Source organism: Trachemys scripta, chromosome 10, assembly GCF_013100865.1.
Source record: "Trachemys scripta elegans isolate TJP31775 chromosome 10, CAS_Tse_1.0, whole genome shotgun sequence".
NCBI classification, from domain to species: Eukaryota; Metazoa; Chordata; order Testudines; family Emydidae; genus Trachemys; species Trachemys scripta.
The window spans coordinates 2816822-2835624 of record NC_048307.1 but is presented as its reverse complement, the minus strand read 5'-3'; the positions used below and the strand labels follow the sequence as shown (position 1 = coordinate 2835624).

At 42.1% G+C, this 18803-nt stretch overlaps 2 protein-coding genes across 8 annotated transcripts in view; one reads left to right on the top strand and one right to left on the bottom strand.

Moving 5' to 3' along the window:
- Positions 1–1274: 1274 nt before the first annotated feature.
- TEX47 (testis expressed 47) lies at positions 1275–9251 on the top strand (the record flags this gene model as incomplete). Its single annotated transcript, XM_034784252.1, is given in 6 exon segments — positions 1275–1344; positions 4239–4342; positions 5534–5598; positions 7099–7300; positions 7778–7937; positions 8915–9251. Coding segments are annotated over 6 exon segments (639 nt in total), but the record flags the coding sequence as incomplete, so codon positions are not given.
- Positions 9252–10636: 1385 nt separating this feature from the next.
- ARHGAP17 (Rho GTPase activating protein 17) overlaps positions 10637–18803 on the bottom strand; it is a 71568-nt gene continuing 63401 nt past the window's right edge. For 2 of the 7 annotated variants that reach the window (XM_034784237.1, XM_034784242.1), the window contains 2 exons: positions 17859–18476; positions 10637–11558 (listed from right to left, as the gene is read on the bottom strand). In XM_034784237.1, the coding sequence (XP_034640128.1) occupies positions 11428–11558; positions 17859–18476 (749 nt within the window). In that variant the 3' untranslated portion in view covers positions 10637–11427. Of the gene's footprint in view, positions 11559–14095; positions 14145–16610; positions 16659–17858; positions 18477–18803 lie in introns of all 7 variants that reach the window. The other 5 variants (XR_004647496.1, XR_004647497.1, XM_034784241.1 and 2 more) reach the window with 5 other exon arrangements.

Genomic DNA, 18803 nt, shown 5'->3' with positions numbered 1-18803 from the left:
GGGGGAGGCTGGAGTAGATTGGGGAATGCGGGGGTGGGATGGGGAGGGGGAGAGAGGTGGGCAGTTGGAGGAGGCTGGGGGGAGGGGGAGAGGTGGGGGCTGGGGGAGGGGAAGAGAGGTGGGCAGTTAGAGGAGGCTGGGGGGAGGGGGAGAGAGGTGGGGGGCTGGAGTAGATTGGGGAATGTGGTGGTGGGGTGTTGGGCAATGGGGGGGGTGGAGGAGCGGGAGAGAGGTGGGTGCGTGGAGGACGGGGAGAGAGGCGGGGAGCTGGAGTAGATTGGGCAATGGGGGGGAGGAGGGGAAGAGAGATGCAGGGCTGGAGGAGGCTGGGGGGAAGGCCGGGTAGTGGTACAGGTGGCAGGGGAGGAGGGGGGGCTGTTCTCCAGCTACTGCTGTTTTTGTCAGAGGAAGCCGGCCAGCTGTCGCCCCAGAGGCAGTGGCCCGTCCCTGCACCCCTCTCGAGCTCCATCCCTGGACTCAGGCTTGTCCCCCCGCACCCACACGTGGGGCCCATAGACCACCTTACATCCTCAAGCCATGGGTCTCTGCTCTGTCCCACACCCTCCTCGCTGGAGCCTGTTGGCTGGCACCATGCCCAGCCAGGCCCCTGACTCCCTGCTGCATGGTACAGAAACAAGGCCCAGCTCATTTCTAAGTCACTCCCCGTGGTGCCTGTGAGCCTTAGTGGGGGCTGGAGTCACCACTTGGGGTCTCCGAGTGGGGACCAGTAAGTTTTGCAGAGAGATGCTAGATTCATAAATTCATGCACCAGCTATTGCTAGGTCTCTTTCTTTGCAATGCCATTTTGCTCCCCCAGACACAGCTTTATGAAACTGAATCATTTAGCCAAAGGGGAGAAAGAGCCTGATTCTCTCCATGTTATGACCTTGTGCAGTCATTTACCCCTATGCAAGACAGTGTACAATGCCACCAGGCCAGACTAGCAGTGGATTGCACCCATCTTGCACAGGGATAAATGACTGCATGAGGGCTCCTAGGTAGGATGGTAATACAAATAAGTTCCAAGATGGTGGCGAATCAGCCCCTAAAGAGTCTGGATTCCTTTCTGTTCCCACCTTTGCTGTGTGACCATGGACATGTTACTTCTTTCCCTTCTTTGCAATGTAGTTGTTAGGCTAACTCCATCAGTGTTTACGAAATGCTCAAATACTTGAGTGCTCCATGGGAATGTCTCATAGTACACAGTTAAAAGCGATCAGTGCCAGGGAACAACAGCTTTTATGTAAACACGTCTGGTTTTCTTTCCTGGCTAGAAGTTCCTGCTGCACAGGTTATTTTTTGTTGCCAAGCTATCAGAGAGAGCAGACAGGCGAGACATTACAGGTACAATAATATCTTTTCATCAATCTGCCTTTTGACTATTTTAACTTGTAAGATACTTGCCTTGGGGATGCAGACTCTGTAGGTGAGGAGTAGCAGAGAAATTTCAGGCCTACCCAGCAGAAACAGCAGCTCTCTTGGATTCTGTATAGCTCATTTAAAAAGTGAGGATAGAGTTCCCAATACAGCTTTAATGACAAACAAATGTATACTTACATAACCACCACTTCAGACCTGGCAGGGGAGAATACACCAGTCTCTTTGGATCCTATAATAAAGCTAAACTGCCTTTAAGGTAAGTCTAGATATGTTGCTGATGCTGAAAGAAATCAGTTATATGACCACCACGACCAGGTTTATTCACTGATGAAGTAATTAGAGAACAACGCTTGCTGTACAAATACATTTCTCATTTATGCCAGTATTATAAATGATAAATTCTTCTTCATACCTGTCCCCTAACACCTAGAGCAAACCTGTGATATCAGATAAAAGACATACTTTTAAAGTGCAGTTACCTGTTTCCCACCTTCACAGCCCTTTCTTCCTAAGTCCACAAACTCTCAGTGCCATGTCTGTTATTGTCAGCCACACACCCGTGTCATGCCTGAAGAGGACCTGAATCCATTGTTTTCACAGCTTCATCCCCAACAAGGAAAAGATGAGCACCGTGGCCTCACTTTATTTTGAGGACAAAGGAACTAAGTATTGTGAATTAAGCAGCACCACTTGGATTTAAATCCAATGCAACGTGTATGCAGAGGGAGCAGGGATGACTGCAGTATATGTTAAAAAAAGACAGCAGCCTTTCAACATTCCCTTTTTGTTTGGTATGACAAGCGATAAATACAAACAGTTAAAAAAACCAACCTCAACACGCAGATTACTTCATAACCCAAACTGGAGAAGAAGTGTGTGAAAGTAGTTGACGTTTTTTCTGCTATCACACCATGGGACTGGTTTCGGTGATTCATTAAATCATTTCTTCTCTACCTTTACAGTAAGTGGTGATTTTTCAGTTACACACCAGAGGGAGCTGGCTTTGTCCTCAAGGAGATCAGACTTGGCATGAACTCAAATAAAATATGGAAAGTAGCAGTTACTGTGATGCATTCACATTGGTGTAACAGTTGAAGATTTATGCTGCTATGGTCAGGGACAGCCCCTAGATGTCAGCCTGATCACCCTATTGAGCAGGTCTAATTCCATACCTGGCATTTTATTTTTTCCTCCTCTTTCCATTTATTCTGTTAAGCATCCGTCCTAAGCTGTAGCCACTACGCAGTTATAGCAAATGTTTAATACAAAGGGTACACAACCTACAGATAATGGACTGGCAATAAATCAGTAGTCTGTTTACAGTGTGGAAGTACAGATGAACCTACCATCTGGTTAGATACTAATGCAATAAAAAGTTATCACTTGTCAAGAGTCCTTGCTTAGTACTAAATACAGGAGCAAATGCGGGCAATAAGCAACCCTGAAGGGAAGGGGGAGATCTTTATTTTCAAAGTAGGAGACTGATTCTGTGACCTACATTCAATTATGACTGTTTCTGTTAAACCAAATGATTAGTGTATATTGAATACCTTGATGAATGAGCATAAGAAGGGCCAGACTGGGTCAGACCAAAGGTCCATCAAGCCCAGTATCCTGTCCTCTGACAGTGGCCAATGGTAGGTGCCCCAAAGGGAATGAACAAACAGGTAATCATCAAGTGATCCATGCCCTGTCACCCAATCCCAGCTTCTGGCAAATAGAGGCCAGGGACACCATCCCTGCCCATCCTGGCTAATAGCCATTGATGGACCCATCCTCCATGAATCTATCTAGCTCCCTTTTGAACCCCGTTATAGTACAGGCCTTCACAACACCCTCTGGCAAGGAGTTCCAGAGGTTGACTGTGCATTGCGTGAAAAAATACTTCCTTGTGTTTGTTTTAAACCTGCTACCTATTAATTTCATTTGGTGGCCCCTTGTTCTTGTATTATGAGGAGGAGTAAATAACACTCTTATTTACTTTCTCTATACCACTCATGATTTTATATACCTCTATCATATCCCCCCTTAGTCGCCTCTTTTCCAAGCTGAAAAGTCCCAGTCTTATTAATCTCTCCTCATACAGAAGCCGTTCCATCCCCCTAATAATTTTTGTTGCCCTTTTCTGAACCTTTTCCAATTCCAATATATCTTTTTTGAGATGGGGCGACCACATCTGCACTCAGTATTCAAGGTGTGGGCGTCCCATGGATTTATATAGAGGATGCAGTAGTTATTGGTGCCATTATCAAACAGCTACACATTTAGCTCCAAAAGCCAGAGGCAAGGATTCTTATCCATGTGCATTTGTAACACTCCCACAGATTTATTTCTAAAGCATTCCCAACCCGTATGGCTTTTGGGTGCTGCACAGTTAAAAAAACAACCACAACAACAAAGACAGAGCTAAGCATTCAATGCAACAATTGTTAGGGGAAATTCTGGGCACTCTTTGCTACATGCCTCAGCTAATACACCAAGTACAACAGTTTTGGGTGCATCATGTTAAGATTAAGCCTATTGCTGAAATCTTATATTAATTATATTAGCCACTAATCAATCTGATTAGCTGGCCCCAATTTTACTGAATATGATACTTGAGCAAAGCCAATTTAAAAAAATCTAGGAGTCTTGTTTCTTCCCTGCATAATTGGGTCATGTGCGTAAAGGAAGAGAATAGACTCCCAAGCCAATGACTATTTTTAATGTTTCTTAGATTTAAGGAGTCAGTTCATTCACCTAGTTAGTGATGGCCTGTGACAGTAGTGAGTATGGCATAGGGTGAGGTGAAATGCTAGTTTTCTGAAGTTGTGCACTGTATTCCCATATGACGGCCAATCCTGTGTTTTTTAAATAAGGTTACCATGAAAGACTGTTTCAGAACATATTAAAATACCACCTAGGAGAACCAGTCTCAGGTCTACTTCTCCTCTATCCCAGCTCCATTCTTCATATACTAGAGGTAGGTTAAGTAAAGCTCCTTGAGTGATAAATTCTGTAAGTTTGGGCCTCCCACAGCGAAAGCTGGATTCTTGTGCAAACACCCCGGGTTCTAGCTGCCCAACCATCCCTGTCGACCCTGGCTGATGTAGTGCAAAGCAGGCTCTAAGGGTGTAGTTCATTTAAGGCTTTAAAGAAAAGGACTAGAACCTTAAAATTAGGGCTGTCAAGCAATTAAAATAATTAATTGTGATTAATTGTACTGAAACAATAGAATGCCATTTATTTATTTTTTATTACAAATATTTGCACTGTAAAAATGATAATCATATTTTCAATTCATCTCATACAAGTACTGTAATGCAATCTCTCTATCGTGAAAGTGCAGCTTACAAATGTAGATTTTTTTTTTGTTACAGAACTGCATTCAAAAAATAAAACTGTAAAACTTTAGAGCCTACAAGTCCACTCAGTTCTACTTCTTATTCAGTCAATCGCTAAGACAAGTTTGTTTACATTTACGGGAGATAATGCTGCCTGCTTCTTGTTTACAATGTCACCTGAAAGTGAGAACAGACATTTGCATGGCACTGTTGTAGGCTCTAAAGTTTTACATTTTTATTTTTGAATGCAGGTTTTTTTGGTACATAATTCTACATTTGTAAGTTCAACTTTCATGATAGATATTGCATTACAGTACTTGTATGAGATGAACTGAAAAATATTTTTTTACCGTGCAGATATTTGTAATAAAATAATATAAAGTGAGCACTGTACACTTTGTTCTGTGTTGTAATTGAAAACATCCAAAAATATTTAATAAATTTCAATTGGTATTCTGTTGTTTTAACAGTGCGATTAAAACTTCAATTAATCGCATGAGGTAACTGCGATGAATCGACAGCCCTACGGGTGGGGTTAGTAACAGAGAATCAATTGTCTCTAGGACTGTCCATGTTGTTCCAATCTATTCAAATAGTGCCCCCAATTTGCAATTCTGAGTGAAGAAGGCAGGACAACATTCGCTGTAGAGTCCATCCGTACCAGAGGGAATAGTGCCCCCCACCCCACCTCTGGCTGAGCACTTGAACTTTCCAGTGCTCCCACCTCAGCATCTAGGATCCAGCTCATCATACACCAACAGCATCTGATCAGTTATTTATTTATTTTTTTAAACTGAACCTTTGTAACAACCTCACTTTTTCCTTTGCAGTCCTCCAGTGGCACATTATATCATATCCTCCAAGATCTAGCTTCTCTCCAAAAGCAAGGCTCCAGGTAAGCGTTTCAGAAGAGCTCAAAGAAACCAGCTCAGGTGGAAGTAAATTTTAATGCAGGAATGACAATGAATGTGTTAGGGTTAAAACTAACATTTAGTATAATTAGTATAGAGAAATAGCTTAGCATTTCCCCCTGCTGAACACCTAGAAACCAGGGGTTGGGTTACATTTTAATTGGAGTGTGAAAAATATTTTCCTCATTTATATTTATCATCTGTATTTATCCTTCCTTGTTCTTCAGGTGCCATATGATTCTTTCTTTTGCCAGGAGGAATGGCTCTTTTCCTCCTCTTCAGTATCCCATACAAAACTGGATAGGTGGCAATGAGTACCAAGAAAGTTGGCAAACCCCTCCATTGAAATTGCTCTGATTTGCCTTGGACTTTAGTTCTTTAGCAGTTCTCCTGCCCTCTGAGAGCCCATGCCTAGCATTTAATTTGGCTGTACAGTTTCCAGATTCTGCTTTGAACAAAACATGTTTTTAGATATAGGTATGTCATTGTGTGCCCTACTAGCTACTGGGTAGCACCTCCTGCTGGCAATTAGCTCTGCCTACTTCAGCACCCCCTTTCTTCTCTTTCCTTGTTGCAGCTCTCCTCCCACTCAAAGTCGCAGCATGGCTGCTTTGTGACTCAGACCTCCGCCCAGATCACTGTTTTTCCCTCTTCAGGGAAGTGGGTGGGGGTCTTTCAAAGTCTTTTGCCACCAACAGGGTCATGCAGTCCTCACACCCACTGCCCTGACTGGGTCACTCCCACAGTCTTGCCATTCAATACCTCATGCTGCTCTGGGTTCAAGTCTATGACCCTCAACAAGCAATAAAGGTGTGTGTCTACATCAACTTTACTGCCATCACCCACCATGCATCTTCTCCTTTACCTTAGGGAGCAGGGCTGCAGGCTTCCTCTCTGCTGCTCCCCATACAGTTGCTGTCCTCCTGGCTTTATAGAAGCCCTGCCTGTTCCCTCACTATTGAGTGTCCTTCTAATTAGCTCCCTCCACATGGCTAAATATCCCCAATTCACAGCTTAATTAGCTGATTGAGCCCACCTGGCCTAATTCAGCTCTTGCAGTGGTAGTGTGGAGAGTACACCCCAGCACAAGATGCAGAACAGGAGACGGTACGAACATGCTGAAAACATCTCAGGCCTTTGCTTTCATTTTGTAATTGGCTGCTGGTGTAGTCAGACTCCTCAGGTGCATAAACTTCTACCAATCAAAACCACACCCCACAAGATAAGATTCTTATCTTGAAGAGTAATTATAAGATGTGGGCGGATAAGACCACCATATCAATAGTTAGATCCATAATGGAGCTAGGTGATCACTAATATAGGCAGGAAGTTTAAATAAAAAAAAAAATAAAAATAGCAAGGGTCCATATGATGCAAGCACTCAAACATTGCCAGTTTATGAAATACACCATGTCTGGTCAGAAACCTTTCATCTGTACAGAAGAATGATGGAATTCAGACTACAGCTAACTTTCTTCACTCAGTGCTTTGTTACAGGAAATTAAGATTTTAGTGGTGTCCCACAACATCCCAACCAGGCTCTTCCTGCAGTGGTATGTCACAATGGTGACACTGCCTGTGACCTACCTAGAAGATGTGACACAGTCACAGTCTGCAGAAGAGGTGGTCACTGAATGTCTTACGCTCCTCCTCAAACTGGGAACATACCTTTCAAAGACTTTCAAGGTGAAACTTACATTAAAATATAAATGTTTAAGTTACTATTCTAAATTAACCTTTTTTCAAAACTGTACGAGTTTACAAATGCAAATAAGTGCTAGTTTATTCTCATCTTGCTACTGGCCTTTCTACTTTGACTCTAGAATGGTGTAGTGAGGGGAATGAAGAACACACTCATCTTTTATTTCAAACCTCTATCTTCCAAACTACACTGGCTTGTTTAGTGAAGCCACTGGTTACACCTTTGCAGTCCATCATTACTGCATTAACAAGCTGAAAAGGGTCCAAATTTCATTACCCTCTAAATTCTGGTTACCCAGCACAGTCTGCGTCATTGTTCTAAACAGAGCAAGTATAACACTTGTAAATAGGGAAGATAAAATCAGATGCGCTTCTTTTGGGACATTCCCTTAGTTGGGGGATAGGAATGTCATGGGTAACAAAAGTCTAACTGCACTGAATACTATTTTATTTCACATACAGGTGAGCAGTAAGGGACTGGGTGACAATCTACACACCCTTGTTCCAGAACTTCTAATCCCAGCAGAAACAATTAACTACTTGTTCAAGGCAAAAGAATTTATGAGTCCAGAAGCATTTCTGAAAATGTATAACAATCCTTTACAGCCTGCCATGGCTTCAGGTACTTCTGCAGTTTTACAAAGCAATTGGTTGGGATGAATTGTTAGGGGGCAGGGTTAGCGTTTTATACTCTCTCTGGAACCAAACTTCTGGCTCACATAATTGTTAGCATCCCTAGACTTTCACCGTGAGTGTACCTATTAACAAGAGATTCCTTCCCTGTTAAGAACACTTCTAAATACATAGGGGTATGAGTCATGGTTGCCTTTTAAAGTTATTCGATGAAGTCACCACCTCATCTGAAAATATTTAATATTGTCCTTTCACAAGTACAGTAATGAGCTTTTCATTCCAGTTGCAGCATGTGATTGTGTGCCTGAGGCACATATGATTAGAATCTTGGCCTGATGCTTAGTCTTACTGGTAACACCCTCTCCTCCACTTCTAGGGGCAGGCATTTAATGCGACCCTCCAACTGTGCATATGGGGGGGGGGGAGAGAAGAGAAAAGAGGGCAAAACTGTCTTAGAGGAAAAATCAGAAGTAAAGGTACTTTCACAGGAACTGTTGCCCATTTTGTTCATGCAAGTCTCTGCAGTTGTCACCATGCTGCTTGGGAGGGGCAGAGGTACAATCTAGACAGTAAAGGTTGCTAGGAATGCAAGCTGCTTTCCTGAAAGGGAGCTCAAGGCCTTTTCTGCTCTATGTGGGGACCAGTCAGGCTAAGTAGATGGGGAAGCCTTACTCCTGAACCTATATAAGGTTGTTTTCAATCTGGCAGACAAAGCCATTCAGAAATGCATCATTTCTATCCCCCTACAGTACCAGAGGGTTGCAGGACTGAAGTGTAACCTGCAAGGCCTATAAGAGGTAGCATGTTCCCCCAATTAACCCTAAGGGCTAATCTGATATTGACTAATATGGGCTAGTTGGAGAGTTGCAGGATGTAGGGGTTAAAGAAATCACTTTCAGCAGCTTGTATGAATATTGGCTCAATTCCATTTCAATGATTAAGGCTTTCATCTTTTCTTCCTCACAGAAACTGTGTGGCCTACCCCTTGTCACTTGTATCCCTGATACACCCGACTAAAGTACGTCCTCCTTAGCACTATGTCATGTTTTCGTCATTCACAAAACACACAGAATTCAAGGGGGCCTTGAAGGGTAACAAAGTGACCAAGTTACCATGAATGCTGGACATACTTATCTTTTAGAGACAATACACTTTTAACCTGACATTCTTCCTGGAGACCAGTGGAAGTATGAAGGAGGAGCTTCTTGCAGTAGGAGAGGGTCAGGAAGAGGGCTTCAATGTAAGTCATATGTTATCTGCCATATAAAATGTGAATAAATAGACTTTCAAGGACAGTGTGAAACTATGGAATGTGACTATCCCTGTGCATGAGTTAAACCATAAAATTCAGAGGCAGGGTCAAATAGATATGAGTAGCACACGAGCTTGAATACAAAAGAATACCAATTATGACTATCATACAAGTGTGATTAAAGGACTAGAAAACAACCTCAGAAGATTGGAAAAAGACAAACCACCCTGACAGTTAGGAAGTTTAAGCACTGGAATAACTTGCTAAGGGAAGTTGTGGAATCTCCATCACTGGAGATTTTTAAGAGCAGGTTGAACAAACACCTGTCAGGGATGGTTTAGATCAGGGTAGGCAACCTTTCAGAAGTAGTGTGCCGAGTCTTCATTTATTCACTCTAATTTAAGGTTTCGCGTGCCAGTAATAAATTTTAACGTTTTTAGAAGGTCTCTTTCTATAAGTCTATATTATATAACTAAAGTATTGTATGTAAAGTAAACAAGGTTTTCAAAATGTTTAAGAAGCATCATTTAAAATTAAATTAAAATGCTGATCTTATGCCACCAGCCTGCTCAGCTCGCTGCCAGCCTGGGGTTCTGTTGACCTAGGCCGGCAGTGGGCTGGGCAGGGCCTATGGCCGGGACCCCAGACCTGGAGGGGAGGGGGGTGTTTCAGGGGTCAGGGCAGGGGTGTGGGTGTGGGGGGGTTCAGGGATCAGGGCAGAGGGCTGGGGGTGTAGAGCAGAAGGCTGTGGGGGGGGGTTCAAGGGTCAGGGCAGAGGGATGGGGTGTGGGGGTGCAGGGCAGAAGGGTGGGGTGCTCAGCTCGTGGGGGTGCTCCCAGCCCCCTGCCCTGATCAGCTCATGCAGGGGGCTGGAAGGGATATGCCCTGTTCCACCCCCTTTCCCACCCCTCTCTGCCTCCTCTACAGAGCTGTGTGCATGTTGTTGCTCTTCCCCCTCCCCCTTGCTAGGGCCATCAGCTGATTGGCACAGGGACAGAGGAGGAGGGGGAAGAAGCAGGGGAGGGGGGAAGCTTGGCTGCCCCAGGACCAAAACTTCTGGCTCTTGCCCCCACAGGGGAGAGCAGTGGGCAGGGAGCTGCATGCCACTCAAAATCAGCACGTATGCTGTAGGTTGCCGACCCCTGGTCTAGATAATACTTAGTCCTGCCATGAGTGCAGGGGACTGGATGACCCCTTGAGGTCCCTTCCAGTCCTTTGATTCTGTCTCTTGCATAGAATATGAAAGATACACCAGTTGAGCTCTCAGCCATACTTTCCCTGGCTGAGTAATTAATAGGCACCAGGCCTCAGATGTAGCCACTTTAAAGAGTAGCAGTTAAAGCTCAGCATTGAAGTCCTGGTGTGTTTTCAATGGATCACAAAGATGCAATGAGAAGTTAGTTATACTTGGATACTGGAATAAATAGGCCTTCAAATGACGAGAGAGAATCCTTTAATTTTATAAATGCTCACTCAACTGATGAATCCAAACAGATGTTCAAAATTCTTTCAAAATTCAACCAATTTAAATGAAAGCATAAACATTTCCACCGTTTCACCTTGAAACGGTTATGAATTTCACATAAAAAGCAGGTATGGTTAATACACATAACTATGACATACAGATAATGGTCAGTACTTAAAGTAGCAATAAAATGGTTAAAGATACAGTAAGTTTCTTTCTACCATATGACAGTCCTTCAAGGCACTGAAATACATCCACAGTTTTGACAGGTGACTGATAACCAGCAGTCACCACCAGCACTCTGGCATTTTTTGGTTCATACTTTAACAAAAGTCTGCAGCAAGTCAGTGAGGGAAAGTCTCTTGCAAGGCATCTCCTTTTGAATATAATGTCTAAGAACTAGGAACAAAAGTAACAGTGACATTAACTGGGTTATTTCCATACATGCACTTTAAATAGTAACTGATGCACTACTTTTTATTCTTTTGGGGGTTCTGCTAACGCACGTGTATTAGCAGCAATTAAGCTTCCTATATAAATTTCCACAGTAATCAACTCTTCCCATCCAGGATTTTTGAAACCACTGTCAAGACACAGATCATTAAACTTCTTCTGTATGGTTAAATTGCCTTACATGTAAGTAGAGCCTTCAGACAGTTCCGCCATATCTTCAAAAAAGCTTTTCACTGTTAGGTCTTGATTTGCTACTTTTCCATGTGGACAGAAAGGTTTTTTTAAAAGTTTTGGAGTATTTGGTTTCTTTTACAGAGCAGTGCTTTCTGTATCATTGTCAACATTAAGCATTAGATGGTTGTGCAATTCCTTGCTTGCAGACTCTGTAGGAAGCTCTGAAGAGAGGCGCCTAAGTGGTTCTTGAACATTGGAATTGGAGTCTACAAAAAAAGGAGAAAAATGTAAAGTGTAGTGTCTGGACACTCATTAGATCTCAGGCATATTTCCTTATAAACAAAGGGAAAGGAACAGATCCAGATAGGACAACAGTTTAACAGAGGCTTTGCAAGTTCAGGGCCTGCATATGCACACACAAGCCACTTCAGAAAAATGGAATGAGGTTTGGGTAGCTCCTCCCAGCCATCCCCATCATTGTCACCTGCCTGACAGAAACAAGCTAAAAAAAGAACAGAACATTTCAGTGTCAAATTACACTGCCATGTAAGATTCCCAGCTTCTGCTGTAGACACCCACTCCTGGAGGAAACCAGAATAAATTTTGCATCTATAAAGAGTATTAGTCAAATATCTCCCCCTTACTTGTTAAGTAACAAACATGTATGATATCCAGGGGAGGTGTCTATGACAGGTAGAAGAAGAAACTATTTAAAATCAACATAAATGGTCCCAAGAAAGGGTTGGGTTCAGCTTCTTTCCCCTGGCCGGGTAGGGAACATCTTGTAGTTTGTGTTTGATCAATGACGGGAGAGTTTTGTTCTGGCCCAAGCATCTAGAAAGTGACAGGGGGGGATCTCAATCTTGCAGTTCTGGTGGTGTTGGGAACAGGGCAGAAAGCCAGGAAGAAGAGCTAACCATTTGAATGAAAGCTTTCACCTCCGAGTTTCGGAAAGTAACCAAGTGTTCATAATATGCCACATACACTTCAGCTTCTCGAGAGACAGATCAGTTATTTATTCCTCTGGCTCGGAGAGGCAATTTTAAACCCCCTTGAAGAGCTCAAAGATACAAACACTAAACCTCAAACAGAAACAATGGGTAAGTATTATTTGTTTTACAAATGCATAAATGGAAGATCTGGGCCCAGGGATTGTCAGTGGCAGAGGTGGAATTAGAATTTAGGAGGAGAATTCCTGCTCCTTCCCTACTTTAGCAACAAATCAAATTTATGTAAATCTTTGCTCAAGGGCGGTAGGAAAAAACAGCCTGGAAAATCCAAGTTACTGCAGTGATGTTGCTGTCGTTGTAGGTGGTGGAGTCCCTGAATCAATACCGCAAAGGCCCTATGCGGATAGCTTTTTGCAGAACGCTTAATCAGGTCCTTACCACATGAAATCATAAGATCCCATGGCCCTTTCTGTAATAGGATTCCAATTTACATAACTTTCATCTTACTTAAATTCACTATGTAGATTCAACCAGTAAGTTATGCATTTCCTTCTCTAATTTTTGTACTAGGGTGTTGTGAGAAAAAACCCAAAACATATACCATCCATAAAGTGGCTGAATTTCAGTGGTAAGTGAAATTGTACCTTTTTAATCCTTCATTCCAAAGCTCCTAAACTGTTAGAAATAAGGATAATAAAGGTACAATAAAAACCTTCCAGATTTTAGAACAAGCTGCATGGTAAACAAAGATCTATTTTGGTGAACCACCACTAAAAAAAAAGTTAGATTTCTTCTTGTTTCCAGGGTAGAGCAAAACTAATTTTTGTTTAATACTGAAATAAAGATTACAATTTTAAGAACTTTTTTTTTAAAAGGAACTTTGAAGACTTAGTAACTCATACACTTTCTTATACTGCCATCACCACAAGCATTACATACTAGACTCAAATGCCAGTAAAGAGACAAGGTGGATGATGTAATATCTTTTATTGGACCAACTTCTGTTGGAGAGAGAGAAGCTTTTGAGCTACACACAGGTCTTCTTTCCCACACCTGAAGAAGAGCTCTGTGTAGCTTGAAAGCATCTTTCACCAACAAAAGTTGGTTCAATGAAAGATATTACCTAATCCATCTTGTCTCTCATATCCTGGAACCAATACGTTTACAACACTGCAAGTTACAATTAAAGACATTCCAAATCCATCTTAGTATTTTATACCTTTTAAAATTCAGACTGCAGGGATGAACAAAGTTTTTTTTCAGTGGCAGGGGCCTTGGAAGCATTTACACACTTAGCATCTTACACTTTCTACAAATTTAGTACTATTGAATTTGCACTAGTGGTTTAGTATTCCAAGAGTTTTTTTTGCAGAATCATGTTAGACTGTGTCGTAACCTCCAGGGGAAGGCATGGGACAGGAGCGCTCCTCATCACTACTTCATTGTGAAGGATGGACTAGAAAAGGGAGGGTGACCATTAACAGGAGGATAATGGGTAAGATTTTTTTTTTTTTTGCGCTACAACAGAAAAACAATAGTAAAAAGGCACAGCTTCTTCAAATACAACACAGAATAGAGATAAAACCCATTTATGTTACGATTCCCATTAAATAAAAAAGTAAAATAAGATATGAGACATTAGTGATGCAAAACGAACTACATTCTAGCCTTGAATGCATTTAGTATTTGTTAAATTTAGGGCAAGCATAAAATAGAAGAGCCATTCTTTTTGCATGCTATATTAATCGGAATGTAAGCAAGCGGCGTTATGGTGACAGGTTAGTAGTGGGCATTAGTGCACATTCAGTCATGAACTAGCAATATCTTTGGCCAATCAAATGCCTTTTCCTTACCATTAAACTTTCCAATTTCAGTTCACATTGAATAATGCAGGTCAAACATCTAGATTGTTTAATAAAATTTTCAATTAGCATTTAGAGCTAATTACTTTACAACCATTAACAAGATTTGAAGAGTTACTCAAATCTAAAGCATGACTAAGGAGTTGGTATAACAAACACCCTGAGGCTTTTCAGGGGTTACAGTTCAAATGTCAGACATTTATTGCTAGTTTTAATTCAGAGTTCCATAGTTTCAGCTTGTGAGAGTCTGGTTTTCCCTAGTATGCTATTTATTGTTAAGCATAAAGTTAAAAGACAGCCTATAGACACATGGATCAGTTAAAAATATTTAACAACGGAGCCTATTCATGAAAGTTACAGCAGCCCAGTGGTCTTTAAAATAAGTGCTTTTAAGGTGCACCTGTAATAAGAGTAACTGCTCCGTAACTTTTAAGTAGTATGATGTTGGGTGTTAGGTTAAGGATGAAATTTTATCTTCCACCATAGTCTGTATGATTGTCTCTTTAGTCTCCAAACAGTGGATGATCCTATCCTAGTGTGACTTGCAAGGGGTAAACCTGAGCATTGAGATTCAGCCTTTTCTCCAAATTCCCTAACTTCCAGGAGATTTCTTGAATGTATTGTTAGATGTAATATAGAAGCCAATAATATAAACACTCCTGCTTTTCCCTAGTCATGTAATAATGCCAGTAAAGTTCTTGTACTCTTGCTTACATCAGCCACTATCTGGCTGGTTTGCTAAAGCTTGCTCACTAAAGATTAAATTACTTTAGTACTTGTGGCCTTAAACTTTTCCAGTCTGACACTGTACAAATGGCATCATTTGAGATACAGTTGGCAGAATCAGCCCCTGGATACATTAAGGAAATATATGGATCAAATCAAACACTTTAGTTCTGCTTTAAGTGGCTTCTTTTACTAAACAAATAGAATTTCCCAGCACAGACTTGCAGGAGTGTTGTATGGTGACTGATACAGCCACAACTCTCAGCTGCGCAGATTGCTGTACTCTGTTGTGATTAAATGATTATTCAAATGAGGCAATGTTACAACCGATAAGTAAATTCCTGTATTCTGAATGGCTATTATCCAAAGAGGAGGGATTTGCCTAATGACATGGCTATTGTTAAATAACCCTACGGGATTGACCTGACTAATAAAACTCAGTTTTTAGCTGTTTGCCAGCAACAAAGCCCCTACCTCAGATGAAGCAGGAAACTCCATGTATATGGAAAAATACACCGAAGCCCAAACAAAATGAGGTAAGTCAAATTGCAGAAACCAACATTTGGGAAAGGAAGCTCGGCCCTTCCTCCCTGCCCAACACGTCAGGGTGGCTCTTATCCCCAGAAGAACTCACTGGCAAGCATGCTGCAAGAATCCCAGCCTCAGCACTATTTTCCCAGCTCAATTTGGAAACAGAATTTTGCTGTTATTCTGGAGAGATTAATGTAGCTGACCTTCCATCCCGCTCTTCACAGAGGACAAAAGATTAAAGCCCTATTTAAAGCTGTTCACTTTTCAGCAGTTTGACAGCCAGTTTAGTGGTAGTTTCATTTAGAAATTGCAATTACAATTAAGCTTCTCAGTACAATATTAATTGTAAGTGCATTGTCTATAAATCCTGTAATACCCACGTCCTGGGGCAATCAACTCAGGTATAAAGAACGAGGAGTACTTGTGGCACCTTAGAGACTAAAATGTATTTGGGCATAAGCTTTCGTGGGCTAAAACCCACTTCATCAGATGCATGGAGTGGAAAATACAGTAGGAAGATATGTGGCCTCAGTTTATTCAGCCCACCATAAATTGTTGCCTCAAAACAGATAGCACCTGTAAGCCATTACATCAGGCAACTGTCAGGTTTCTAAACAACCTATTCTTTGGACAGCTTGTAGTTGACTAGAGACCTGTTGCACCATTAAGGAGGCTAGAGAGCTTATAGAATGCAAGTACAAACATGCCAGAATGCAAAGAGATGCTGCCGGTAGCTTTTCTGCATTGGGGTTTAGTTCATGAACACTGTGCGCTTGAGATGAGTAAGTTCCAAGCAGTTAAAATCCAAATAATCCAAATCCTGGGGTAAAAGCTGCATTAGAAACAAAAGAGGAGTGGCAAAGTTTGCCTGTGCTAACTCCCAACTCTTCAGTTTGGCAAAAGTTAACCAAGGAGGGGAACAGACATTTAAAAGGGGCACTATATGTCACTTTAGACTCCAGGAGTGGGAGTTCTGGTAACAGCTGCGCTACATTTTTAAGGGTTAATTATTTGCCTGGTTTTACGAGGTACACTTTGAGGATTCTTTTCAAAAAAGCTTGCAAGTGAATATCCAAATGTAACATGGGTCCTAATGTCTGTTAGGAACTGGATGGCATGTGTAATAATGAGATAGTGCTAATTTGACAAAAGCACACATTTTAAAGCGCATGAACAAAATAAAGCTACAGATAAAACAGCTGCGCAGGAGCATTTGTAGCTATATTGCAGGGTTTTGATCAGTACAAACCTTATTCGCAGTAACCTTCCCCACCTGTGAAGGCATCACGGGGTAGAGCTATTAGGTAACAGAATATAGTTTGCATTCCAAACAAAATTAGTCTTTATTCTAGACAGCTGAAGTGTCATTGGAAAGGATTTTAACCATTAACAAATAAGCAGATTTAAAAGCATTAGTCTTTTATGTTCATCACCTTTCCTTTTTAAAGTGTCTAAAAAAGTCCGACTTAGCAGGAAGACATTTCAAAATGTTTTTGCTGGTTTTTGTGACTGATGGTTACATTTTTCGTCAAGATTTAAAGTCATTATTACCACCTATCATCTCTAAAATGCAGACTCACTGTTCCTGTGGGAGCCTGCAAATAACCACCTTGTGCCCCAGGAGGGTCTGTCTACACGGCAATCAGAGGGGTGACTGCAGCATGTCTAGACATTCCCAAAGTTACGTGTGATCTAACTAGCCTGAACAATAGCAGTGAAGCCACAGCAACACAGACCAGACGTTTGAATAGATTCCCTGGTCCCCAAACGGGCTTGTGTAGCCCATGCTGCTGCAGCTTCACTGCTGCTGTTACTTGCATCTCTGACTGCAGTGTGGACATACTTGGAGTGGCATGGAATGTTATGCTGCAATACAGAGATGCATATTTATACCAGGCCATGGTGTTCAAACACAATTAGTGATTTTGGGTGCCGAATTTGGAACATCTTAATGGGGGCCTGATTTTCACCCTCTGAAAAGTCAGGTCCATTAACATTGTGTCAGGGCTCACAAAGGCATTAGCCACTTCAGAAATCTTGGCTTAGAATATGTGCTTAATGTGTTCTCCTTGGCTAGGCCTCCTCTCACTTCAAAATATTTGCCATTTCTGCAACTGGTGCCTACGTAATGATGGCTGCCATGATGTGAAGAGCTTGGGAAAGCCATTTAAAGTTGAGTCCTATAACAATGCTCTGCTGTCAAGGCTGGAAAACATATTTAGAAAGTAAATCACATTCATTCTTATAAGAACAAAAAGTTCTCTCCATGGAAAATGCTGGACCGTTCTCTGCAGAGACTTTGTATACCAGAATATGCAGGTCAAGCATTTTAACAAAATAAACCCAGTAAGTTAATAACATAACTGAGCTTGCTTTTCATATTTCACCACAGAAGGTTCATCAGTATATTTTAACTTGATGTTTACAGCAGTAGACATTCCCCAGCCCCAAAATATATTCTATGTATGCTACAGCATACAAAGAAGAATTCACTTACCAGTTATTATTTTGGAAGCAGTTTGAGTGGGATTTGTAAGAACACTGTCTCCAGATGAATGAGAAGCAGGAGGATGAGGTGGTGGGGGAACATTCGGTCGGTTCCGGGGTTTTGGTACTGGCTTTGGTCTCGGTAATGTACCAGTCTGAGGAGGAGAATGAGACTGCGAAGTTTCTTGGGTAGACGACTGCAGCGGAAATAGTGCTGAGCTAGCATTGTGTTTTCCTAAAGGAGGCGTATCAGGTGGCGTTGGAGTCTGAGGAGGAGTACAAGATGGCTGTTCAGGTCCATATTCGCCACTAGGTACAGCAGGCGGAGAAGATACTTGATTATTTAGTTTAGGGTGCAGTGGAGGAGTAGCCTGTGTTGGGGGCTGTGGAGGTGGGTGGTTCGGAGCTTGAATTGGGGAGAGGCTGCTGGAGTACCTCCGAGGTGCAGAAGCCTGGGAAGAGGTGGAAGTCTGGACTGCCCCAGGGTTTGTAGGTTGACCAGGAGGAGAAGGACTTCTTGTGGGTGGTTTTGGAGAGACAGAAGGTAGTTGAGCTGCTGCGACAGAACCATGGTTTCCTGGCTGCCCAGGTGGAGGTTTGGGAGGTGCAGGTGCAGGCTTTTTAACAGCTTTGAGAGACATTGACAAGAATATATTAGTTACTATGTACAGCTGAAATAAAACCTTAAAATAAGGGAATGAGTAACATCATTTAAAATGCCCAGACGCTTTCCAGTTGAAATTATCCAGGCCTACCACTGCTGTAGTTTCATATTGGTTACCAAGAAATGAAGACAAAGATGAATGATCAGCGAACTACTGCCTGAGTGATACCACTGTACACTGTTGGCAGCATCGCAGTATTCTTCAGACTTGTCCATGGTAGCACACTCAAGTTTAAGTAGGTTTTGGTAAAACACATTGTTGCACTATTGGCTTGAGTGGAGAATTGGTCC